The 25380-nt window shown below is 54.1% G+C and overlaps 3 protein-coding genes and 1 long non-coding RNA gene across 8 annotated transcripts in view; 2 read left to right on the top strand and 2 right to left on the bottom strand.

Moving 5' to 3' along the window:
• MIDEAS (mitotic deacetylase associated SANT domain protein) overlaps positions 1–13532 on the top strand; it is a 68502-nt gene extending 54970 nt beyond the window's left edge. For 3 of the 5 annotated variants that reach the window (XM_051826005.2, XM_051826007.2, XM_051826008.2), the window contains exons 4-13: positions 1152–1497; positions 3238–3304; positions 3659–3801; positions 3929–4032; positions 4521–4596; positions 5153–5241; positions 7293–7442; positions 8699–8911; positions 10003–10199; positions 10438–13532. In XM_051826005.2, the coding sequence (XP_051681965.2) occupies positions 1152–1497; positions 3238–3304; positions 3659–3801; positions 3929–4032; positions 4521–4596; positions 5153–5241; positions 7293–7442; positions 8699–8911; positions 10003–10199; positions 10438–10621 (1569 nt within the window). In that variant the 3' untranslated portion in view covers positions 10622–13532. Of the gene's footprint in view, positions 1–1151; positions 1498–3237; positions 3305–3658; positions 3802–3928; positions 4033–4520; positions 4597–5152; positions 5242–7292; positions 7443–8698; positions 8912–10002; positions 10204–10437 lie in introns of those variants that run through there. The other 2 variants (XM_051826009.2, XM_070065254.1) reach the window with 2 other exon arrangements.
• LOC138847221 (uncharacterized) lies at positions 6425–11514 on the bottom strand. Its single transcript, XR_011384922.1, has 2 exons — positions 11440–11514; positions 6425–10443 (listed from the first exon to the last, which is right to left on the bottom strand). It is a non-coding gene; the product is annotated as an uncharacterized lncRNA (long non-coding RNA).
• Positions 13533–14060: 528 nt separating the features above from the next.
• PNMA1 (PNMA family member 1) lies at positions 14061–16902 on the top strand. The gene has a single exon (XM_002719660.5). The coding sequence runs from the start codon at positions 15112–15114 to the stop codon at positions 16171–16173; it is 1062 nt and encodes a 353-aa protein (XP_002719706.2). The 5' UTR covers positions 14061–15111; the 3' UTR covers positions 16174–16902.
• A 2041-nt stretch (positions 16903–18943) lies between these two features.
• Positions 18944–25380, bottom strand: part of DNAL1 (dynein axonemal light chain 1) — a 48115-nt gene continuing 41678 nt past the window's right edge. The window contains exon 8 of the mRNA XM_008272076.4: positions 18944–23949. Coding sequence (XP_008270298.1) covers positions 23909–23949 — 41 coding nt within the window. The 3' untranslated portion in view covers positions 18944–23908. The remainder of the gene's footprint in view (positions 23950–25380) is intronic.

Below are 25380 nucleotides of genomic sequence, written 5' to 3'. Positions count from 1 at the left end.
GTGCTCTGATATGGGATGCCAGAGTCATAGCCCTAGCTTAACCCACTGCTGCGCCACCACGCTGGCCCCTCCTATATGCTTTAAGTCATCTTTGGATTGCTTACAGTGCCTAAGCCAGTGAGATGCTATGGAAGCAGTTGTTATGGGAATAATGGCAAGGGAAGAAGTCTGTACCTGTTCAACACAGATGCGGGGTTTCCCCCCCCCCAAGATTTATTTTTATTTATTTGAAAGGCAGAGTTAACGGGAGGGGGAATACAGAGAGAGAGGTCTTCCATTCGCTGGTTCACCCCTCAAATGGCTGTAAAAGCCAAGGCTGGGCCAGGCTGAAATTAGGAGCCTGGGACTCCATCCAGGTTTCCCATGTGGGTGGAAGAGGTGGCAGGGGCCGAAGCACTTGGGCCATCCTCCACTGCTTTCCCAGGCACATTAGCAGGGAGCTGGATTGGAAGTAGAGCAGCCAAGACTCGAACCTGTGCCCATGTGGGATGCCAGCATTGCAGGGCGGGGCTGAACCTGTTATGGAACAATGCTAGCCCCCAGACATGCTTTTTTCTTTTCTTTTCTTTTCTTTTTTTTTTTTTTGACAGGTAGAGTTATAGACAGTGAGAGACAAGAGAGAAAGGTCTTCCTTCCGTTGGTTCACTCCCCTAATGGCCCCTATGGCCGGCACTGCACCAATCCGAAGCCAGGAGCCAGGTGCTTCTTCCTGGTCTCCCATGCGGGTGCAGGGACCCAAGCACTTGGGCTATCCTCCACTGCCTTCTTGGGCCACAGCAGAGAGCTGGACTGGAAGAGGAGCAACTGGGACTAGAACCCGGTGCCCATATAGGATGCCGGCACCGCAGGCGGAGGACTAACCAAGTGAGCCGCGGCACCGGCCCCCAGACATGCTCTTTTAAAAAACTTGGTTTTGGTCTGTGGTTGTTTGAACCCCAAGATATGGAGCCCATGGCCCCGAGGCCATCTGAAGAAAGAAAAAGAAGACTGTGTGACAGAGACTATGTGCGGGCCATTCTTGGGCCCTGTCCAGAAAAAGCGTGTTGACCTCTGTCCCAGAGGAGACCCTGAGAAAGGGCTTTGGACCTGGCAGGCAGTCGTTGTCCTGGGCGCGGGGCGCTGAGGCGTCTTTGTTGTGTTTCCCTCTCCAGGCTGAGGACATGAATGCCAAGTTGGAGGGGGAGCCTTCTGTGCGGAAACCAAAGCAGCGGCCGCGCCCTGAGCCCCTGATCATCCCCACCAAGGCGGGCACTTTCATCGCGCCTCCTGTCTACTCCAACATCACCCCGTACCAGAGCCACCTTCGCTCTCCTGTGCGCCTAGCTGACCACCCCTCCGAGCGGAGCTTCGAGCTGCCCCCCTACACCCCACCCCCCATCCTTAGCCCCGTGCGCGAGGGCTCCGGCCTCTACTTCAACGCCATCATCTCCACCAGCAGCGTCCCAGCCCCTCCTCCCATCACGCCAAAGAGTGCCCATCGCACCCTGCTCCGGTCCAGTGAGTGCCCCCCTCCGTGGCTATGGGGGCAGGGGACAGAGAGACAGAGAGGGCCCTGGCAGGGAGGTGACTCAGCTCCTGGGGCTGGAGCACCGCGGGGAAGCGGCTCTTCTGTCTGAACTCTGAGAGGGAGAAGGACGCCGTCCTGGTTCAAGAACTGGGAGTGGGGAGAGGGCGTGGGCGGGCCCAACTGCTTGGATTCAGATCATCCCTGCACGCATGTCCTTTAAGCTCCCAGGGCTTCAGTCTCTTTGCTATTAAAATGGAGACATGAGTTGAAGAAATTGCCAGTAAGTTAACTCTAGTGGGAGCCACAGAGAGCAGCTTCCTGATCCACTGCGCCCCAGCACTGTGTGAGGGGCAGATGCGGTGCACGTGCAAAGCCCTTATACTAAGGCCTGGCCATTGCCTTCCTTCCTGGGTCTCTCGCTTGGATGGTCATTATGGCAATACCGGCCCAGCCTGGCTGGTGTATTGCTGACCCACTCTACAAAGGGATCCATTTCTTCTGAAAGAAATGGGAAAATCCTATCCCTTCAAGGGTAGAGAGGATTAAGTGGGAGGCACATGGGCGCCTTCACCCAATTAACTTCCGACTCTGACCTCACCGGTGGTGCAGCTCTCTGGTGCCCCCTGGTGTTCATAGGCAAACCAAGGTCTGGCCCCTCGTGGTTTCCAGGGGAAGCCTCTCTGGCGGGCTGCGGGTGCAGGAGTCCCTGTAGAGAACAGACTGGAGCGCAGAAGAGGCCAGCCTGTCCACGAGTGTTCACCGGACACCCGGGTGTAAAGCCGCCCTGGGTCCTGCGAGGGCTGCAGGGGCGTGTGGGACAGAGCACAGGGTCATCCGGGAGTCGACAGGAAAGCCCCGGAGACAGAGGCAGAGGTTCTGGACAGGGTGGGGTCGGCAGCCTGCGAGTGAGGCTGACGCTGTGCTCCGGAGCCCACAGAGGCTGCAGAGGCTGCAGGCCTGGGACGGGGAGGAAGGCATTGCTTTCAGGGCGGGTGGGGCTGCAGGCGGGCTTGACTCCCCTGGGGGCGGGGTCTGGCAGCAGGGAGGGCAGGCCAGGCTGAGCCAGTGACTGCCCCAAAGGCGTGTAGGTGGGACTATGCTGCAGAGCCAGGGGCCACGTGGTAAGCAGTGGGCTAGGACCCCAGGGTCCAGCCAGGGGGTGCAGCTGGAAGGGGACCTGTGCTGAACTCTGGGCTCAGGAAGCCAGGGTTTTACCTCCTGTTAGAGAGGGAGTCGGCAAGGGTTTTTGTTGTTGTTTTTGGGAGTGTCTTGATAATGCGGGGCCTTGAAAAGATCTCAGGAGGAATTGAAGCAGACAATTCTAGAGAGAAGATAAAGCAGCGAGCCCCTTCACCACCTTGCTCATGGGCCGGAAGTTTCAGCCTCTGTCCCGGCGTGCAGTGTGGTGTGGGGCAGGAACACGCGCTGGGAGCAGTGTTGTGACGGGGTAGCGGTGGTAATCATGGCCGGGACTTGTGGACTGCCAGGTTCTGTGCGTTATTTCATTCAGTCCTCACACTAGCCCTTGGTAGGCAGTAATGGCCCCTTTGTGCAGGTGTGAAAACTGAGGCACTCACACCTTTAGTTAAGGGCCTGAGTGGTCCCAGCGGGCTGCAGGGTTGCGGGAGTGTGGACCCTGGGAGTCGTGCCTCCAGGGCAGTCACCCGGGCTGGGGGGTGCTTGGCTGAGGGAGGTGGGAGCCACTCACCAGCCTGCTGTTTGTTCCACAGACAGCGCCGAAGTCACCCCGCCTGTCCTGTCTGTGATGGGGGAGGCCACCCCCGTGAGCATCGAGCCGTAAGTGCAGCCCCGTGCAGCCCTGCCTCTGGGCTGCAGCGTGCATGTGCAGACGGGCCCTGGAGCCACAGGCAGCTCCCCCCCGCCCCCGACACACAGACACTTCTGGGTGGAATTGTGGAAAAACAAAGGGGCCAGCTCAGCCTGAGTTTCTCTCTGGGGAGAGCCGGGGTGGAGGGGAGAGGCGGGGGCCATGTCCGAGAGACCCTTTCCCCATCTGTCAACCTGGAGTCTCCCCTTCCTAGCCTCGAGCCTTGCCTTTGTGGGGGGCCAGGTGCCATTCCCGAGGAGGGAAGTCAGGTCCCTTGTCCTCCACGGGGATGGCCTCATTGCCTGTGCTTCCCACCCCTGCAGACGGATCAACGTGGGCTCCCGATTCCAAGCAGAAATTCCCTTGATGAGGGACCGCGCCCTGGCAGCTGCCGACCCCCACAAGGCTGACCTGGTGTGGCAGCCCTGGGAGGACCTGGAGAGCAGCCGGGAGAAGCAGAGGCAAGGTGAGGAGGGCCCCGGGAACCAGTGAGTGGAGGTGGGCCGTGTGCGGGTTGGGGGCGGGGGGCAGCCGGCCACGCTGAGCCCTGAGTGTGATTTCCTGTATTCTTGCCCCACGCTCCGTGAATCCAGTGGAAGACCTGCTGACGGCTGCCTGCTCCAGCATCTTCCCCGGTGCCGGCACCAATCAGGAGCTGGCCCTGCACTATCTGCACGAGTCCAGGGGAGACATCCTGGTGAGCTGGAACCCCTGGCAGAGAGAGGGTCCTGTGGGGAGGCGGGCAGTGATCCACGCCCGATGTCCAGGAGCCAGGCCTGCAGCGTGCTGAGCCAAGGCGGGCAGCACGGTCTGACCAAGCAGCACATTGTAGGGGCTCGGCTCCAGGAGCCCCAGTTCCATGCTCCAGAGTCTGCTGTGCAGAGTCCTCCTGTCCACTCCAGTCCGATTCTGGATCAGCGGGCCCCACCCTCAGGTCCAGAGGGTCTTCTCAGCCTCCAGGCTACCACTGTAAGAGGTGCAGCGGCCTGGTTCCTCCGCAGCCCCAGCCCGTGCCATCACCATCCTCCCAGGCCGCTGGACCCTGGGCAGTGAAGGCGGACGCGAGTCAGTGCCCCTGCTGCTACGAGGCCTGAGGACGCCCCTCTGATGTTGCCAGGCCTGGGAAGCCCCACGGAGCGCTGAGACTGCTGCCAGGGCCTGACTGTTCTTCCGCTTCCCCTGCAGGAAACGCTGAATAAGCTGCTACTGAAGAAGCCCCTGCGGCCCCACAACCACCCGCTGGCAACGTATCACTACACAGGTGCGCCTGGAGCCAAGTGCCGCCCTGAGTTGGGGGTGGGGGCAGGCAGCCGAGAGCCGGGTGGGGGGACTGGTACCAGAACCCCGGTAGCCTTCAGGGGACTTCCTGGGAAAGAAGTGGGCAGGGGGGAGCCCATTCAGGCGTGAAGGCCAGGTCACAGATGCTGTCCAAATTGGCTTCAGGCATCTGGAACTTAGGTGGCCCCTGAAGGACATGTCTTTTAAGAGGGACGTTGCCCAAGTTGCCTAATCCTAGCAGCCACTGGCACTGACCCCTGTGAGGGCTGCATTCTCTCTGCACCAGAGCTTCATCTACAGCTCGTGGAATCCACACCACACTCGGTGAGGTGGGCTCTGCTGCCAGTTCCCATTTCCCAAGCGAGGAGAGTGAGGCTCCAAGCGGCCTGGCCAGCGGGTACCCAAAGCAGGACCGGGAGCAGCTCTGGACCCTGGCAGACACCACGCATGGGTGACCTCATGCCTCTCAGCTGCCGAGAGCTGCCCCCGTGCCACGGCTCTGCCCGCCTCACTACTCCGGCTCCTGCTTTGCCCCGCAGGCTCCGACCAGTGGAAGATGGCAGAGAGAAAGCTGTTCAACAAGGGCATTGCCATCTACAAGAAGGATTTCTTCCTGGTCCAGAAGCTGGTGAGCTGGGGCTCTGTTTCAGGGGCAAGGGAGGGCTAGGAGCCGCCAGCCAGATTGCGGGGCTCCCTCTGCCAGTGCGCGCCCTGCGGTCACTGACCAAGCCCTCCCGGAAAAGTGTCAGGCCTGTGCCCTAGCAGCCTCAGCGATAACTTCCTAAACCATACCCAAAAGGGGAAAAGATCAGGCCTTTTCCCCCTATTGGTTCCAAGCTCCCTTCCCCCACGGAGGGTGGTGTGGCCGTGCGGAGGCAGGCAGGCCTGGGTGTCAGACCAGATTTAACAGAGGCAGGAGAAACCAGGAAGGAGGGCTGCCCGCAGAGGGGAGCCATTCCCCAAGAGCCCATGGGCGGGGCGGTCTCCAGCGTGAAGGCTGACCTGGGGGACTTCTGACCACCTCGGGCTCCCCTGCTGGGTCTTGTCTTCCCTCTGGGTCTCTGGGACTGGAGTGCTTTGCTAAGCCAAGGAACTGTCACAGGGTCTGGGCTGTGGGGACAGTGTGCTGTGGGAGCCTGGGCATGCGCTCTTTGCTCTGGGAATTACAGACTGTGTGAGAACAACCCCGGGGGCTGGACTGAGTGCCGGTGACACCTCCTACGAGGGCCTCGTGTGAGGACCACCATTTGCCGTGTGTTGTTAATACTCTGTTCCCCGCCTGGGCAATGTTGCTTGGAAGAACATGGCCATGAAACCCGCTGGGGTACCCCTAATACCTCATGAAAAAAGCAGACCGCTGGGCAGTCAGACAGACAGAACGGGCAGTCCGAATGTCCACAGGTCGGGAGCTCTCAGCCCAGCAGGGGCCTGGTAGTCTGGGAGGTGGGGGGCTGGGAGAGGGGGTGAGCCCCCCAGGCCTGGGAGAGAAGTCCACACAGATGAAAGAAAGGGGAAAGTGAGAGGCCCCCCGAGACCCTCCGGGCTCCCCCAGGGAAGCCCGGGCAAGCAGGAAGCGGAGGGGCTTTAGTAAGACTGGGTCATATGTTTCCCAGGGGCTTTTCCAGGGCCAGCTTGTTAGTTTCTCCCCAGTTCCGCTCTCTCCCACCCCACTCCACCCCACCTTTCTTCCCCTGTCCCAAAGCCTCAGGGCAGTGTGAAATTCACTTGTCAGACCCTGCCCCTGGAGAGGATGAAGGGGGGGTCTGTGGTACAGCTTTAGGGATGGCTTTGAATGTGGATGACACCCACACTTTTTTTTTAAGGTTTTATTTTATTTATTTGAAAGGCAGAGTTACAGAGAGGGAGAGACAGAGAGAGAGGTCTTCCATCTGCTGGTTCACTCCCCAGATGGCTGCAATGGCTGGAGCTGGGCTGATCTGAAGCCAGGAGCCAGGAGCTTCTTCCAGGTCTCCCACGTGGGTGCAGGGGCCCAAGGACTTGGGCCATCTTCCACTGCTTTCCCAGGCCACAGCAGAGAGCTGGATCGGAAAGTGGAGCAGCCGGGACTCGAACTGGCGCCCATATAGGATGCTGGCGCTGCAGGTGGTGGTATTACCTGCTATGCCACAGCACTGACCCCTGCCCACACTTGTTTAAAATTTTTTGTTTGAAGTTCTGGGAAGAGCAGTGCAGTGAAACCCGTCTGCCCCTCAGTTAGAGGCACCCATGGTTAGCAATTGCCACACTTGGCTTTCTCTGTCTCTGCAGAAACATATGTACACATACACTGAAAGTTAGCGCATCATGTCACGTGGCTCAAAAGGTTTCTGCACACGTCTCCTAGAAATGAGGATATTCGCCTGCAAAACTGCAGTGCCCTTGGCACGCCCAGGCTGATACCAGGATGCCCTCGCACGCATCCGCAGTCACAGCTCCCTTGTTGGCCTGGATAGCTCTTTGTACTGGTGGCCTTATAAACCGGGCTGGAGCACTGGTTCCTTGTCCTGGTCAGGGTTTTTGCAGAGCAGGCGTTGGAGAGATGCTTGCATTTCCTGGCTTCCCTGGCTTCAGTCTGGGGCCTGAGTTGGAGGGAGACAAGCAGGGGTGGGAAAGGCTGGGTGGTCCCCAGGGAGGTGAGCAGAAGCAGGGGGCTCTGACCTCAGTTTGGCTTCAAACCAGATCCAGACCAAGACGGTGGCCCAGTGCGTGGAGTTCTACTACACCTACAAGAAACAGGTGAAAATCGGCCGCAACGGGGCTCTCACCTTCGGGGATGTGGATACAAGCGACGAGAAGTCTGCGCAGGAGGAGGTGGAAGTGGATCTTAAGGTGATTCCTTTCCCGGCCTTGGCTGCCCAGGGCCTGGCTGGATCTGGGGCCGGGCCCTCTAGCAGTCGGCAGAAGGCAGGAACCCTGACGGTCCCCAGGAGCTGAGGTCCCGGGCCTGGGCCTTTGCGGTCCCCTCTCAGGTGGCACCGTAATCACACGTGGTGCTGACCATGGGAGGATTTCCCACAGTATTTGCAGCTGTACTGCCTTATCATCTCATCCCGACGTCTGCAACTGTGTTCCCAACCTCAGCCTCCCTGGCATGGCCTTTGTGGTTTCTGTTCTGTCTGCACACACCGCGTGGCACCGTTGCCATCTTTGTCATGTCCACACACCAGTCGGGCTATCTTCCCTTACTGTGCTTTAAGCCGGGTCGTTTTTTTTTTTTTACTCACATAAAAGGGAAGTTTTGTATCACGATCGTAATTAGTAGAAGGTCCCGGGCAAGATAATTATATGTGACAACCAGATAGCAGCACTGAGTTACAGCTAGGTACTGTGTTACCTGCCAGGGCCGTAAGACGGAGGCCTGACCGCTCTTTGTTAGTGATGATCAAATCTGGAGAAGTGTCAAAGACACGTTAATAGCAGCCCGAGACTGTCCTAGACACAGGACCTAGAGGGAATTGGAAAGGGAATGCCGCTCTTTGTTAGTGATGATCAAATCTGGAGAAGTGTCAAAGACACGTTAATAGCAGCCCGAGACTGTCCTAGACACAGGACCTAGAGGGAATTGGAAAGGGAATGCCGCTCTTTGTTAGTGATGATCAAATCTGGAGAAGTGTCAAAGACACGTTAATAGCAGCCCGAGACTGTCCTAGACACAGGACCTAGAGGGAATTGGAAAGGGAATGATTCTGTGTCCGTGTGTCCGCCTGACGTCATGTCAGGGCCAGGAGTCCACACCTGGGGACGTGCTGCCCCAAGGCCCTGGTTAGCCCCCATTTTGCAGATGGGAAAGGCGTGGGAATACAGAAAGCGTTACAGGGTCAGTTTGGGGTTGGAACTAGAGGCTTGTCCTCAGCTCCCCACATCACGCCACCGAGGTGGCTTATGGGGAGGGACTGGCGTGTTCCCTCCCTGTGCCGGGCTCTGTTTCAAGTGCTCAGCCTCATGCTGGAGACTCCAGGGCTCAAGATTCTGCGGCCCCTGGCAGCTGGGCCCCGGGCGGGCCGTGCCGGGCCGGCAGAGCTGGGTCAGAGCTGGGAGCAGGTGACTGGGCTCCATGCTCACCGCCCTCCTTCTCACCTCCGTAGACATCCCAGAAGTTCCCAAGGGTGCCTCCTCCCAGAAGAGAGTCCCCAGGTGAAGAGAGGCTGGAGCCCAAGAGGGAGCTGAAGGAGCCCGGGAAGGAGGGGGAGGAAGAGGTGCCAGAGATCCAGGACAAGGGGGAGCAGGAGGAGGGGCGAGAGCGCAGCCGGCGGGCAGCGGCTGTCAAAGCCACACAGACACTACAGGCCAATGAGTCGGTAAGTGTGACCAGGGACTTCCTCTCGCTGGGCCTGGGACTGCAGCTGGGCCTGGGGGCGTGGGAGGGGGGGCAGAGCAGGAGGTGCCCAGAGCACTTTATGCTGTGTGGGAGGCCCAGGATAGCACAGCTGGCAGGTAGCCTGAGTCTATTACTATTGCTATTACTATTGCTATTGCTATTACTTTCTACACTACACTGCTTTGGCTCTGAGAGTCAGCGGGAAAAGGCCTTCCTTGTGAGTAAGCCCAGCAGGTATGTGATGGGCTGGGGCCGCATGCGTGAGTTGTAGCTCAGCTGGGGCTCCCCCTGTAAGAGAGCTTGGTCCCTGATGAAGGGTCTGGAACAGCTGAGACGATGGCGGTGACAAAAATGGGTCCTCACACAAGTTCCCATCCGGTGCCTTCACTTCCATTACCTCAAGGGTTGATCCCCACTCTGCAGCGCTCACACCCCCCCCCCCCGGTCCTTTGATTCCCAGGGGTGCTCTGTGGGCCCACGAGGGGTAGGGCTGGGAAGGGGTCCGGGTGGGGAGCCATTTGCTTCCTCAGAAGCTGTGCCTGCACCTGGCGCTATAGCGGGGTCTACGCCCTCGGTGGGGTCCCCCGACTTTGTGAGCACTTTGCTGGGAGGCTCGGCCCAGGGCACAGACGCAGTCACTGCTGAGGGAACCTCTGGGGCTCCTCCAACCCCGGTTCCCCGGGCCGCGCCTCCTCCAGGTGTGCAGCTGGCGTCCTCGGCTCTCCCACTGTGGTCAGCGGTTCCCACGCTGTGCACTGGCCGGCGCCAGCGTCCTGCACACGCGCTCCTGTGTGGCAGCTTGTTTCCCCAGAGACAGTGGGCTCCTCTCAGTGGCCTGAGTCCCATTCATGGCATAGGTGCAGGCGCATCCGATGAGTCCTGTGCGCGCCGGGACTGTCCCACCAGCAAGTCCTTGAGCGCCAGCGCTGACCAGGGCGCCGGGCTTCCGAGGGGGCAGGGGGGCTCTGTCACAGGGAGATCGCCCTTTGGGGACCCTGTGTCCCCCGGAGGCCACGGGGAGGGATCTGTCCTCCCCGGAGGACTCAGCTCTCCTTGTTTCCTCCTCTCCAGGCCAACGACATCCTCATCCTCCGGAGCCACGAGTCCAACGCCCCCGGCCCTGCCGGCGCTCAGGCCCCAGAGAAGCCGAGGGAGGGCGCCGGGAAGTCACGGAGGGCACTGCCTTTTTCGGAGAAGAAGAAGAAAACAGAGGCGTTTAATAAGACCCAGAATCAGGAGAACACTTTCCCTTGTAAAAAATGTGGCAGGTGAGGACACAGACCCGACGGGGACGGCGCAGGGTGGGAGCGGCAGGGGCGGGGGAGGCGGGGGGGGGGGGCCCGGAGCGTCCGCCTTGCCTTCTGATTGGCTCCTCGCGTTTCTAGGGCGGTGACGTCACCGGGCAGCTTGCGGGAGGTGGGTGGTGGGTGCCCGCGCGTGCGCAGTGGGTCTCCCGGCGGTGGCGCCCGGCTCTGACCGGAGGCCCTCCGTTCCGGGCGGCCGCAGGGTGTTCTACAAGGTGAAGAGCCGCAGCGCGCACATGAAGAGCCACGCGGAGCAGGAGAAGAAGGCGGCGGCGCTGAGGCAGAAGGAGAAGGAGGCCGCGGCCGCCGCCGCCGCTGCCGCCGCCGCCGCCGCCCCGCACCAGCCGGCGCTGCGCGAGGAGAGCGGCGCGGGGGAGAAGGGCTGAGCCGCCGCCGGGCCCTCGAGGGGGAGTGCAGAGAGAGCCCCGTGGACCTGCCTCTGCCAAACCAATAAGACAGTGAAATAAACGGCTCTTTTATTTATAAAGGCCCAGGAGCAGTGTTAAGGGCTGCAGGATCCAGTTCTCTTCGCATCCGGTCTGTCGGGGCCGGCTCCCGCCGCTTCCCTCCGGCGCCTGCCGGAGCCGCCGTGGCCGCCAAGCACAAGTCCACCCGCTGCAGCGTTGTTCCCCCCCCGGAGGCTGCCGGCGGCCGGCCCTGTTCTGTCCCCGCCGGGGCCCAGGCCCGCGGCCTCCCGGAGGCTGCCCCCCACCCCCGGCCGGGGACTGTCCCCTGGCTGCTCGCTGGGCCGGCTCTGTGCCTGTTCCAGGGAAGGGAGCTGCGGGGCAGGGCCTGAGCTGGGGATAACCCCCCCCCCCCCATTTGCCAAACACGGCCCCGGAGGCCGCCTCGGAGCTTAGCCTCGAACTGCTCCTCGGTGCCAGCTCCCTGCTCGCCTCTGCCCTGCCCTCAGCAGCTGCCGCCTGATGCCCCCGCCCCATGCCACCCGCAGCCCTGCACGCTGGCGATCTCTGGATCCTTCTCTGGGAGGGGGAGGTCTCCTAACTAGATTGGACAGGAGCCTTCATTCCTTGACTCGTGTCATTTGGGAGCTATTTATTTATTCTTTAATATTTAATTTCTAACATCCTCTCAGGGACCAGGGGCCTCCTGCTTTCAGAGGCCCACGTGCATTTAGCCAAAAACGAGGCACCTTGGCACCCCCAGCCCACCCTACCCCCCCCCCCCCCCCCAGTTCCCGGACCTTGTTGCTGGGGGAAGCTCTCGCCAATAGGGTTGACGGTAGCACTGAGAGACAGCGGGAAGCTGGGTGTCAGGCACACGGAGACTAGCAGGGGCGGGGGATCCCAGGCAGTTCTTACTGCTGCCTCCAGGGAGTTGGCAGGCGGCCAGGATTCCGGTTGTGTTGATCAGGCCTGGATTCTGGCTTCCATATTCGGCAGGGAATCGCTCAACTGAAAGGGCCAGAGTGTTCTGGAAGCCCCTGTACTTGCCAGTCCCATGGAAGAGCTGTTGTGTTTCAGATCTTGTTACTCAACTTGAGTTGCACAAGAAATTCTAAGTGAATGCGTCTGGAACAGGTCAGCATGTCAGGAAGGAGCCGAGAAGTCTTCATTCTGCTGCTCCCCGGGAGCTGGGCTGAAAGGCATCCGTGGTAACTGGGAGCGGAAAGGGAGTTGTATTTTTAAACTATGCACTCTTAGGTATTTTTCAGCGTTCATTTATGCATTAATGTGGTTCTGCAGGATCCCAGCTATGGGAGAGACCAGTTTCTTTTCCTCCCAGCCTCCCCCATCACCTTCAGAGGAGAAGCTCTAGGTCCCAAGACAGCGAACACGTGGTGTGCCCTGCAGACACAGGAGGGTAGCAACTTCAGGCTCTCTTCTAAATCCTTGTGTAATATGAGTGCCTTCACAGCTTAGCCCCAAAGTGCTGCTTAGGTTGCCCGAGGTTTTTTCTATTTAAACCCTATTTGGTTTCAGGCCCCTTTATGGACATGTGGTAACAGAAGCCTCCTCCAGTCACCTGGGACCCTTCTGCTCAGTGGTAGCATTCAGGACTTGGATATCTTTTTAAATAAGAAAGTGATTCCACCCTAAGCTCACAGAGACCAGACCAGGTGAACGTAGCCGGGGACCTGACTGTGAATCCCGACAGACACCGGATTTGAGGGGCTGATGCTCCAGGATGCATTTGTTCCTCAGATGCGGTGGGGAAGGAAGCTGTTTCGGGGGCAGATGCGACCTGCCAGTAGCGTAGGTGCAGCCATAGAGGCTGGCAGAGGCGATCCTTAACGGTGCTTTCTTCTCCCTGGGAACACCCTAGGCTTGTCTTCTGTTGCTTTCCCTCCTATTCCGAGCTCTTTGCTGTAAGAAGTTAGACGAGAGACACCTCTAGCTTTGTAATCTCCCCACGCCGCCTCCCCATATCCATCTCCCAGTGTCCACCTGCCGTCAGCCACCGGCGTGACACTGCCCTAGTGCCTGTGTTCTGGACCGTCTCTGAGGTCTCTCCCATCCGAGGAGACGGTGACATCGTTCTGTCCTCCATGCCTTCGGCAGCGCCCCTCACCGCTGAGGCACACACTCGCCCCTCTGCCGCCGCACCTCCGCCCAGGCACGGAGGTCTCGTGCTGCTCACGGCCAAAGGAACTGCCCATACTTAACTGCCTCAGTGACCTGATCTCTCATGTGCCAGATGCCTAGATGAAGAAGGAACACAACACATCCCGAAGCCTCGGCTGTTTAGCACCCTCTCCACGGGGGCCCGCTTTTCTGGACAGTATTTATTACTAGACTGGCAAGCCTGACTCCTTTAGGTTTACAGGAAGTGTGCATATTTTTATAAAACAAGTGTCCTCCCCCCCCCATTTTGCTGTGTTACTGTTTGCCTCTAACGATTTGCAGCTGTTTCTGTTTCACCTTTTACTCATTTGTCTCCAAGTTGAAGGCCTTGTAGGAGGGGACAGCCTTGACAGTCTGTAATTATTGTACAAATATTTTAATAGCATATAAAGAAGTATATTCCTTTTATTTTGAAACAGATGATCAGACACTGCCTTTTGTGTGTTTGCTGCCTGTGGCAACCTTTTTTAAAAAAGACTGTTACATATGAAAATGGTGTACATATATATAAATATATAAATATTACCTCTTTGGCTGTACAGTTGTGATAGAGCAGATGGAAGATTTTATTTTTTGTGTGCTTTTTATATAAAAATTAATACACTAAAGAGAATCTTGCTGATGTGATTGTAATGTACCTATGTAACTTATTTACTTTTGAATGTTCTTCTGTATCTTTAAACCTTTCATTAAATAAGGTTTTAAAAATTCAGAGTTGGATGCTGTGTTCTTTTGGGGGATTTTCATCCTCTGAGATTGACCGAAGCGGCCCTTGCTCTGGCTTGAAGAGTACCCGAGGCAGGGATTACAGAATACTGGTGCGTTGCCAGCTGTAGGTAGGTAGGTGGCCGGCCTTTTGACTAAGTGTTAGATAAGAGGAAGTGGCCGGCGCCGCGGCTCACTAGGCTAATCCTCCGCCTAGCGGCGCCGGCACACCGGGTTCTAGTCCCGGTTGGGGCGCCGGATTCTGTCCCGGTTGCCCCTCTTCCAGGCCAGCTCTCTGCTGTGGCCAGGGAGTGCAGTGGAGGATGGCCCAGGTGCTTGGGCCCTGCACCCCATGGGAGACCAGGAAAAGCACCTGGCTCCTGGCTCCTGCCATCGGATCAGCGCGGTGCGCCGGCCGCAGCGCACCGGCCATTGGAGGGTGAACCAACGGCAAAGGAAGACCTTTCTCTCTGTCTCTCTCTCTCACTGTCCACTCTGCCTGTCAAAAAAAAAAAAAAATTAGAAAAAAAAAAAAGATAAGAGGAAGTGTCCAGTCTGTGTGTCACACAAGTGGGATACTTGGGAGCCTTCGTTTCCTCTGGATGAGATGCCGTCCACGCACCTGGCTTGATGCGCCAGTTGCATGAGCAAGTCAGCCACCACGGGTGATACCCACTAGTATCTGAAATCCGCTCCGGATTAGAAGACAGAAGCCCTCGATGCTTATTGGTATTTTTTTTTTCATTGTAAAAGTCTGGAACATCTGATGGCTGCGGTACCATGGCAACCGCTCCCCCCACCCCGCGCCGCTGCGCACGGAGTCTTCGGGAGCGCGTCGTCCGGGACACCGTTGCCATGGTCACGCGCGCGCGCCTCGCCGGCGACCTGGATCCGGTGCGGCGGCCGCGGCTCGCGGGCCGGCCCCGCCCTGCACTGCGGCGGGAACGCGCCGGCTGCCGAGCTGCGCCACAGCCGCCGCAGCCCGTCGCGCCACGCGAGCCCGGCCGGCCCCACCAGCCTTCGCCTCCCGCCTCGCTTCTGCATCCTTCCTGCGTCTTTGCTCCCCTCAGCCCTCGGTTTTCAGCGGTCCTCGCTGTCCGGAGGGGTCCCCGCGCCCGAGAAGAAGCCGCTGCTCGCCGGCTGGCCCGGCTGCCGCCGCGGTGACCTCGGACAGCCTCTCCCGCCGGGCCCGGCACGCCGAGCGCTCCTTCGGGCTGCCGCTCCTCGCCCCGCTGAGGGCCGGGCTCGGACCGCCAGCGCCGGGGCGACTCCGGGAGCGGCGGCCACGCCCCGCGGCCACACCCCGGCGCTCCCGGGCCCCGCGGCTCCCGCAGGCTGCACTCTGGGGCCGCAGACCCCGACCCGGGACGCGAGATGGCGACAGCCGCGTGACTGACTGAGCCCCTGCGAGGCCGCGCCGGGGAGCCGCAGACGGACAGCGGGGCTTGGGTGTCGCTTGTTACCAGCGACCGCGGGGACCTGCCGCCCGCGCGCCTGCTTGCGGGGAGTGTCTGGTGTTGGTTGGAGTTCGGGGAGCCGCAGTCTGATCCGTATCTGTCGAATCGGTACCTTTGATAGTTGGGAACATGGCGATGACGCTGTTGGAAGATTGGTGCAGGGGCATGGACGTGAACTCCCAGAGAGCGCTGCTGGTTTGGGGGATCCTAGTGAACTGTGATGAGGCTGAAATCGAAGAGACCCTCCAGGCTGCGATGCCCCAGGTGCCGTATCGAGTGCTTGGGAGAATGTTCTGGAGGGAAGAGAACGCGAAAGCAGCCTTATTAGAGCTCACTGGCGCTGTGGATTACGCCGCGATCCCCAGGGAGATGCCTGGCAAAGGAGGGGTGTGGAAAGTGCTTTTTAAGCCCCCCACGTCTGACGCTGAATTTTTAGAAAGGCTGCACCTCTTCCTAGCTCGGGAGGGGTGGACCGTGCAAGATGTTGCCCGCGTCCTTGGGTTTCAGAACCCGGCCCCGGCCCCGGGCCCCGAAATGCCAGCCGAGATGCTCAGCTATATTTTGGATAATGTTATTCAGCCTCTCGTGGAGTCCATATGGTACAAGAAGCTGACGCTGTTCTCGGGGAGGGACATCCCGGGGCCTGGGGAGGAGAGCTTTGACTGCTGGCTGGAGCACGCTAATGAAGTCATAGAGGAGTGGCAGGTGTCCGACACAGAAAAGAGGCGGCGGCTGATGGAGAGCCTCCGGGGCCCCGCCGCCGACGTCATCCGCATCCTCAAGACCAGCAACCCCGCGATCACCACCGGCGAGTGCCTGAAGGCGCTGGAGCAGGTGTTCGGGAGCGTGGAGAGCTCTAGGGATGCGCAGGTCAGGTTTCTGAACACGTACCAGAACCCGGGAGAGAAGTTGTCGGCTTACGTCATTCGTCTGGAGCCGCTGCTGCAGAAGGTGGTGGAGAAGGGGGCCATTGATAAAGAGAACGTGAACCAGGCCCGCCTGGAGCAGGTCATCGCCGGGGCCAACCACAGCGGGACCCTCCGAAGGCAGCTCTGGCTGACCGGCGCTGCGGAAGGGCCGGCCCCGAACCTCTTCCAGCTGCTGGTGCAGATCCGTGAGGAGGAGGCCAAGGAGGAGGAGGAGGAGGCTGAGGCCGCGCTCCTGCAGTTGGGCCTGGAGGGGCACTTCTGAGCCCCAGGAAAGAGGGCTGCCGTGCAGACCCGGCCCGCAGCTGCTGTCCTGGTCCCGAGTAGTAAAGGCCTAGCTGCCTGCTGTTTTCGTTGTGTTTTTCTTGGAGGGAGGGGGTTCTGGCCTGCCCGTTCCTGTAACTCCGCCGACACTGCACAGAGCATGGGGAGCTGCTACAATGCCGATGGGCTTGCTGGCTGCGGCGCCCGCTGTCGACATGCCGGCACCCTCGGCTGTGACAAGTGTGAACCCGTGACTCTTCCCATGGAGATAAATGTGAAGTCGCACGTGCAGATGTTTAGCCCAGGGCCTGGCTCGCAGGAACCGTGAACCATCACATTGTTATCAGCGTCGAGGCTAGTGTGTGTTGACTGTAAATCATTCCATGTTTATATTAATGGAAAGAAACGTGCATTGTTTAGGTAATACTGCTCAGCCTCACAGTGCAAATCTCTTAGTGCTCATCTTTAAAGAGCCGGATCTGTGGAACAGAGTGTTCTGAGACTCCAGCTGGGGCGCTGGAAAAGGACTGCAGTTCCGGAGCTGTGCTGATCAGAGGTCGCGCAGAGAAACCACCTGGGGAGATGGCTAGGACCCGGTGACAGTGACCCACCCATCCCCCCACTCCCCTTCCAGTCCTTGTCAAAATAGTTCTTGTTCACCCAGATTTTAAATGTTCTACATTTGAACTTATCAAATAGATGTATAAGAATAAAAATATTTTAAAAACTATCGCTGTCTAGTTTTTCCAACATATTTAACATTTTTCAGTGTAATTAAGCTGTTTTCTTTTTTCTTAGGAAAACTTTCCCCCATGTCATAAAAAAGAACCTTTTACTTAAAAAAAAAATAGTGAGATGGAGCGCTCCCACAATGTGTGTGTATTAATGTATCCAATATTTATGTGTTCTTCAAGGCTAATGTTAGGCTATAAACAGACATATAAGTACAATATTAACTTACTAAAAATTTTTAGAAAATCCTAAAAAAGGCTCAGGAGATAATCTAGAAATAGTTGTTTTTCCCTTCCCTTTTTATATTTTTTAGCTAAAAATTTTTGCTTCACTGAAGAAGTGGAGCCATTTTATATCAACATATAAAAGGGAAACACAGCTTAAGGTCATGTGCACTTGGCTGCAGATGTCAGTGACAAGATGACCATCCATCGAGACCCTCAGTAACCCCAGTGGTTGCAGCCATGTTAAGAGTTCAGTGGAGTCTTCCCCCAATAACGTTTAAAATGACCACTGACTCATCTAACAATCACACAGTACATAATTTGTACTTTAGACTGCTATTAGTACATATTCTTCCAGATTTTTCTGTACTCACTCGTGTCCTCACCTCCCTCACAACCATCTCCACATGCTTGCCTCCCTCCCCACCACCAACAGACAAACCTTTTCACAACCCCAACCCCCAACAGGTACCACTCCTGGGCCCCTGCCCAACTGGCGGCTACACTGACAGCTTCCCCTCCCTCCCACCGGCATCGGGAGTGCATACACTCCCCCACCCCTGTCTGCATGCATTCTCTCACTGCCCCTGCCAATACTCCATCATAAACACTCCCTCCTTTCAAACACAGGGGCACCATGCCAGTCTCCCACCCCAACACACATTCAGGTTCTCACACACATGCACACACACCCTTGAACAGCCAGCACACATGTACACACCACACACCCATGCACACATACATCGCATTCTTAAAAGCTAGTTTTTTTCAATACATGCCAAGTTGATTGCTTCCTGGGAGGGAAGGTCATCACCTAGGAGTTTATTTAATTTCATAACAATTGTACCAGTTTGCATTAGGTATGGGAATACTTCAAAAGTTCATGGGAAATGGAATTAAAAGGTTAATTTTGGTGTAATTTTGCTTTAATCCTTGCATAGGAAGACCCTTCAAGAAATTCATGAAAAATGGGTAGGATGAAAAAATGTGCATGGATTTCAAAAATTTTTTGCACTAAAGTAAATGTGTCTTTTAATTCCATTTTTCCATGAACTGTCTCAAGCACCCTTGTATATGACGTTTAAAAATACTGGGGTGGGCATTTATCATAGCAGTTAAGATGCTACCTGGGGTGTTCGCATCTCATCAGAGTTCCTGGGTTCAAGTCCAAGCTCCATTTTTTAAAAATGTATTTATTTATTTGAAAGTTAGGGCTACACAGAGAGAGAAGGAGAGACAGAGAGAGAGAGAGAGAGAGAGAGGTCTTCCATCTGCTGATTCACTCCCCAGATGGCTCAGAAATGTAAATTTTCTGCTTCTTAAGGAAGGACAGCAGCAAAAAACTTTATCCTCATCATTAAAGAACTTCAGGAAAGAAGCAGAAACAGCACTACCGTTGCATTCTGTGGCCAACACTACACCGTGGCTGACGGTACAGAACGCGCGCTAGCGGAATGTGTAACACTGCTGACGCTGCCGGATGCTCTGTGTCTCCGCTCCCGGTCCTGTCAGCTGATCTCTACCGGGGAGCTTCTGGCTGAAGGCGAGGACAAGGGCAGGGCAGGTGCAGCGGCTCCTGCCACCCCCACGCCTTCCCTCCAGAGCGTGATGTGAAGTGGTGCCCAGACAAGTTCTGAGAGATTTACAGAGCTTGGAGAGGAGATAATGTTTGGTAATAAAGTACTGAAAAAATAGCATAAATAAATGAGTCTCTCTCTGACATACAAGTAGGATTCGCGCATCATTGAAAGTTGACATGGTTGCTCTGTATTAGATAAAATTAATGATTGTGTAATCAAAAAAGACACAACTTCATTTTTTATAAAATAACACAATTTATTACTTTTTCAAACAAATCTCACAAAATAACACTCAGAAACTCAACATTTCTAAATAATTTAACACACAATAAGTTTAGCCATAATGTCATGCTACAAAATTCCTGTGTATAAAAGATTATTACCAAAGTATTAATAGATGCTAAAGTGTCCTTCAGAACGGAGTTGGTTCCAGAAGCCAAACATCCTGGAATGCTGCTTGTGATCACCACCAACACCTGGGAGAAGTAGCTGGGCAGGTGCATATTCCCTCTGGCTTCCAACTCACAGGTGTCTGGATGGGATTGCCCCCTCACCACCCATACAATTTAATTCAGCCAACATCTACATTAGTTCTTTAAATTTAGACTTGGGAATGATAACTCATAAAGTTTTTATTTTCAGTACAACTACCTGACCACATCCCTCGGAGGGATACTCTTGGAGGTGGCAGACATGGAAGATGACCCATGTAGGGAAACAGGTATATCCTGGCTCTGATGACGCCCATGTCAGCAACTGCTCATGTAGGCACAGGACAAGCAAGAGAGGTCTGATTCTAACACGCATGCACAGGGTAGGCATTTAGTCATCTGCCCTTTGGAAGTACTTCCCACCAACATCCAGTTCATAATTTTAAAGTGCAAATCTACTGAAAATAGTTTACTATCCCTGTTCCCTTGTTAACCTGGCTAGATCATAATTTGGAGGCTAGTTCCCCTCTAACCTGCCCAATATGGGAAATCACCTAGAATCCAGTTATGATCTCTATAAGGATTACATGAAAAGTTTTACCAATATATTTTAGGTTAGAAAAGCTAAGACTCGGTCTAGTTTTCCCTTTCAGTACTGTTCTTTGCAGTCACTGAGTTATAAAAAAAAAGTAGGAATAAAGATATGGATATGGTATCTCTAAAAGTTCAGGGATGCAGCAGGCACTGAGCCTGGTAGACAAGCCACTGGCTCAGACACCTGTGTCCCACATCAGGAACACCTGGGTTTCATTCCAGGCTCTGGCTCCTGACTCCAGCTTCCCATAGCTGCAGACCCTGAAGGGCAGCAGTGATGGCTTCCCACAGGGAAGGAGAACTGGACTGAGCTCCCCAGCTCCTGGCTGACCAGCCCTGGCCACGGCAGGCATCTGGGGGATGAATCAACAGACGGGAGCTATTTGTCTACCTGTGTTTCTTTTTCTGTCTCTCTGCCTCTCAAATAAAAAAGGTAAACATTTTTAAAAGTTCAATGATTTTTAAACATAACCCTTGATTTAAAAATTATGCCTACTTTATAGTTCTACAAAAAAGAGAAGGGTTCAACACATGCTGGAGCTAGACACAGGAAAGCGGGTCGGCTGTGCCTGCAGCGGCACCAGCTCTGCTACTCTGACTCCTGTTTTAGATCCCATTATTTCCAGCCACATTAAACAGCCCGAATAAAGAGAATCCGTGCCAAGGAATGGACTCCTTGTAAAGGATAACTTGTAGCTTAGCGGTTTTGTCCTTTTGCCAATACTTGAGAGGTGTGATGTCTTCGAGAACCGATTCGGCTGCCGTCAGAGAGCCACTCAAGACTCAGGACAGAGCCTGCGGCACTTCCCTCAGGCTTGTTAAATGACTGAATAAACCCAAGCTGTCTAGGCCTTCTACTTTCCCGATTTAGCCCAAAGAAAAACCCAGGCACAGGATTCCCGCTCCTACACATCATCGACTCTGAGAATGGGCCAAAAGGCAAGGTTCCCTCCTCGTCCTCCTTCAGACCCCTGGTGAAAGGCGGCAGGGGGGACCTGCTCAGATCCACATTCCTCTTCCCACACTGGAACCAAACCTCAGCATCTTACACAGCCCTCGTACGCGGAACAGATCCAGTGGCCACACCAAGCAGACAAGCAAACGTTCTGTCGATCACACCCAAAACTGACGTCCACACCAACTTTTTTACACAACTACCAAATCTTAGACGGTAGTTTTCTGTACCTAATCACTGCTGTCTGCAAAATTCTGTGATTAGACAACAAATGACAAAGAATGATGACCCATTGTCTAAAAAATACTCAAAACAAACTTCATAGACAAGGCAAAATCTACCACAAAGCTGGAGTCTGTGCACAGTAGCAGAGAGGTAGGTTAATACTCACTGTCCTAAGATGAGCAAGCACGCTAGGAAACAGAGTGGAGAGCCTGCTGTCGGCGAACCTTCCAGCCTGAGTTTCTGATATGAAGTGAAAACTATGAAAATAAGCATTACAGAACAGAGAAGTGCCAGCGGCCATTTCCTTCCTTCCACGATCACTAGACACAGCACCTCCTCTCATACTAACAGCTTAAGGGGCCATGGTCACAGTGGGGAAGTAAGGAGACCCTGGAGGAAAGGAATGTTGGTGTGAAGAGTGTGGGTTCTTAGCCAGAGGGTCACTCGTGCCCACTCCCTGGCCCCAGGAGGCAGCGGGCAATGCCTGCCGGGAAGGGGTGCCCTGGCATGTAGCAGGCTGAGGCTGGGGGCATGCTGAACGCCCCACAGTACACAGGAGCCCCTCCCTGCCCCAAACAGGGAACTACCCAAGCCCAAATGTTAACAGTGCTAAGGCTGAGCATCTCTGGTCTAAAGGAACAACTCTTCTTAACAGAGAACATAAAAACCTTCCAAGGCCTGCTTAGGTACCACAGCCACAGCTGAGTCAGGGAACACAGAAAAGCTGAACTCCTTGTGGACTAAAATTTGCTGTAGAAAAATTAAAATATTGGACTGGTTCTAGAGCTCCACCATCAGTTATGAGAACAGAAGTCAGAAATTTAAATGACCCACTAAAATAGCTTAACGCTTTTAAACTAGGAGCACAGTGCAAATCTATTCCATGTGGGTCAAATATCTAATGCAAGAGGCATAAACCACAGGCATTTACCATGAGCTAAATCTGCAGCAGCAGAGGACGACTGAAGGAATGACGCGAGCAGATCCTGACCTTCGTCATGCCCTGCCTTTCACTTCCTAACGACGGGTTCTGGCTTTGAGTGCAAGAACATGGATGCGCAGAAGTCATTCAAACATTTGTTTAGTGGAACCGAATATGAGTGTTGTATGAAATGAACACAAAAAAAGCACCTTACATTTCTCTGAAAACTACCAGTGACTAAAACACATTAAGAAACAAACAGAGAAAAAACTGGTTTCTACATTACAGAATTTAAAAAAAAACACCAAACATCAAAACTACATGTCATTTCACAAATAAATTCAGTATGAAGTCATCCATTTCCTTTTATGCTCACTTCCAGGGGAACTTTTAGAAAATATACCCTTACACAGCAGTATGGCTTCAAGAAGCTCATCTTCCCTCTCAGCCTACGCACCTTGGACAGCAAGAACGATGGCTCGCTGCCTACGGTTCACAAAAGAACTGTCAAAGGCCTTGAATGTGTAAGCCAGTCAAGGTGAAGGTTTCTCCCTGTCAGACTGAAAGAGCAAAAAGGTGCTACAGCGCATTGGCCTCCAGTTTACAGTTAGTGTTGATTGTCAAAGCAGTGGTCCCTTCTGATAACTCAGACAGACCAAGTCATTCCTACTTAAATGACAGCTGAAAAGTTCCAAGACCCAAGACTATGTAAGTACACTAAAAAAGCCGATTCTCCCCTTTAACTGTAAAATCACACGATAGATAAGGAACAAGAATCCACAACCTCTGGTTAAGGGACTTTAGGCACAGTTTGGCAGAGGGCCCTGACTTCTGTGACCTGTTACTGATTCAGCCACGACCTGCTGTGGACTTCACCTGGTGACCTACAGCGACTTTCATTTTCCAAAAACCAATTCCTTTCTTACTTGATAAATTCTAATCTCTGTATCTCACTATTGCTTTGCAACGTTGAGGTTCAATAACCTACAGTACTTCTCGTAGGAGGCAAGCCTCAAACATATTGCCATTTGCCTGGTATCCCACCCTAACACCCCCTTCTCTCTTCCCTCAACACTTACAGGATACGTTTTCAGAGCCGCTTAACTTAGAACTTCTCAAAAAATAAATACTGAAATACTAAGTTTCACTTATTGAAAGGTCCCAAACTTACTCTTTAGGTTTGTCCCCTCATATAATCATAACAATTACTTTTCCCAGCAATGAGGGTCACCAGACCAAATCATTAGGGCAAATTTTGATATCTACCAATGGCCACCGGTTAGGTGAGGAATTCAAACATAATCCTGCTTTGAACAGATAAGGAACTATAAACCAGAAAGTGTGCTTCCGGCCAATCCACATGAGTAACAGGGCCAACGAAATCACTGTCACAGTCATTCTACCCACTGCCCGGATCACCGAGTGACACTGTCCACAAGGACTCACGTGGCCATGCATGAAAACACAACCTAAATTCCAGTTGATAACGCACACATTTTTAGAAAAATAGTAAGTAAATGCAACACGGGCTAGCAGGCCTCCGAGAGACTGATTTTTCCTTTTTTCGCTGCCGCATTTGCTGCAGGACTTCCGGGTCCTGATTGCAAGGCCGCGGCCGTGTGTCTGCGAGGAACTCTTCCCGTCACTGCTGCCTCCTGAGCCCAGGCAGCAGGAATCTGTGCTTCCAAGCCCTGAGGAGCCGGGCCTTCGGGAAGGACATTCTACGCTTTAAAACGCCGCCTCCAAAACCAAAAACTAAACAAATCAAACCAAGGACCGTCTGTTTCTTTCTTCTTAAAAAATGACTGGTGCATAAAGGTTTCAGCAGTACATAACTGGGACTGAAGACAAACACAGAAAATCTGTGATTTCTTAAATGAGGACTAGGATGTACAGTGTTACCAGTTTTGAGGAGAAACAGTAAATAAGTTAAGGGAAAATATGATAGACATGAGAGTTTTTTTATCTTAAGAACCTTTTGCCCAAGACAGAATCTTTAAAATAGATAATTTTATAAAACTTATCTATCATTCTTATATTTAAATAAGTTAACACAAAGTGGAAAGTACGGTGTTACTTTTCTTCTTCCTCATCTCCTTTAACTACTGGAGTACCTAAAAATGAAAAAGGAAATTAGTTTTAGTCACTCTCAACAGATTGTTGCAACTCAAGTCAAAATAGCCTTATAAATCTGAGAAGCCCTGAGATGATGTGAAATGAGCCATAATAAAAATAATTTCAGGGCCTGTATTGTGGCGTAGGGGTTAAGCTGCTACCTGTGACGCTGGCATCCCAAATGAGCACCAATTCAAGTTCCAGCTGCTTTACTTCCAATCCAGCTCCCCACTGATGCACTTGGGAAAGCAGCAGAAGATGGCCCAAGCGTTTGGACCCCTGTCACCCGCATGGGAGACCCAGATGGAGCTCCAGGTTCCTGGCTTCAGTCTGACCCATCCCTTCACTACTGTGCCATTTGGGGAGTGAACCAGCAGATGGGAAGATCTCTCTCTGACTTCCAAATAAATAAACACATCAATAAAATTTAATAAATAAAAACAATTTCATAAAATAATCTCTTTAGTTTCAAATGCTTTTTAGAAGTCTCTCAGAATTGGCAAGTAAGTTAACATAAATACTTTTGAATACTCAGCTCCCCAAATGCACAGCTGCAAAAAAAATACCTACAGAAAAATAAAGTGAGCCCTCTCTACAATAAAACCTTTCTGTGTTAAGCATAAAAAAAACTATATAAAATACATAATGCCAGGGCTGCCAGAAATCTAAAGGCTCACGTGAACTCCCCAGCTTTGACCCACTGGGGATAAACTCAAACAAGACTCACTGCAGAGAAAACAAAGCCTCGCGGCCCTCCCAGGGACACGGCAGCGATCCTGGCCTCTACCATTTGAAGCCAGCTCAGACTCCAGCCTGCTGTTCAGCATTAACCCTTGAGTCCCTCGCCCTTCACTCCAGCTCAACCGATCAGCTCGCTGTCTCCCAGACTCATCTAACCTCACTTCGTGCACTCTAACCTCTGGACTCTGCGTTAGCAAAGTCCCTTCTTTGCGAAAGGTGTTCTCCCACTCTCCTCCCACCTAAACTACCAGCAGTCAAGAGTCAGCTCCAGCGCCTCTTCCGGGGTGATGCCCTCCAAGCCGAACACTCACGGTCTCAATGGCAGTGAGCATTTTCTCTCTCTGTACTCCCCACAATATCCGTGTATGGGGGACGTGCTTTTTTTATTGTATAAGCGTACAGGTGGATGCACGCTTACAAAATGTACACACTCCTTAACCAGTGCCCAGAGCAGCGAAAGAGAACTCATCATAACTCTGAAAACTTCCTCAAATGCCTGCCACTCACTACCTCCCCCGCAGTACATTTCATCCTAATGTCTAACACAACAGACTGTTTTACCTGCTTTTGAGATTCGTATGCCTGGAAGGCCATAGTGTGCAGCTGTGTCTGGCTTCTTTGCTCAATGTTATGTTTGTATGACTCATGCATGTAGTGTAAAGTTGCAGTACACTCTCATTGCTGTTTAA

The sequence above is a fragment of the Oryctolagus cuniculus genome, chromosome 20 (genome assembly GCF_964237555.1).
Source record: "Oryctolagus cuniculus chromosome 20, mOryCun1.1, whole genome shotgun sequence".
NCBI classification, from domain to species: Eukaryota; Metazoa; Chordata; class Mammalia; order Lagomorpha; family Leporidae; genus Oryctolagus; species Oryctolagus cuniculus.
The sequence above is the reverse complement of the archived record's forward strand: the minus strand, read 5'-3'. Positions and strand labels throughout refer to the sequence as shown.

Excerpts from the sequence above, each read along its gene's own strand:
- PNMA1 (XM_002719660.5), top strand. The coding sequence starts at position 15,112 with ATGGCGATGACGCTGTTGGAAGATTGGTGCAGGGGCATGGACGTGAAC.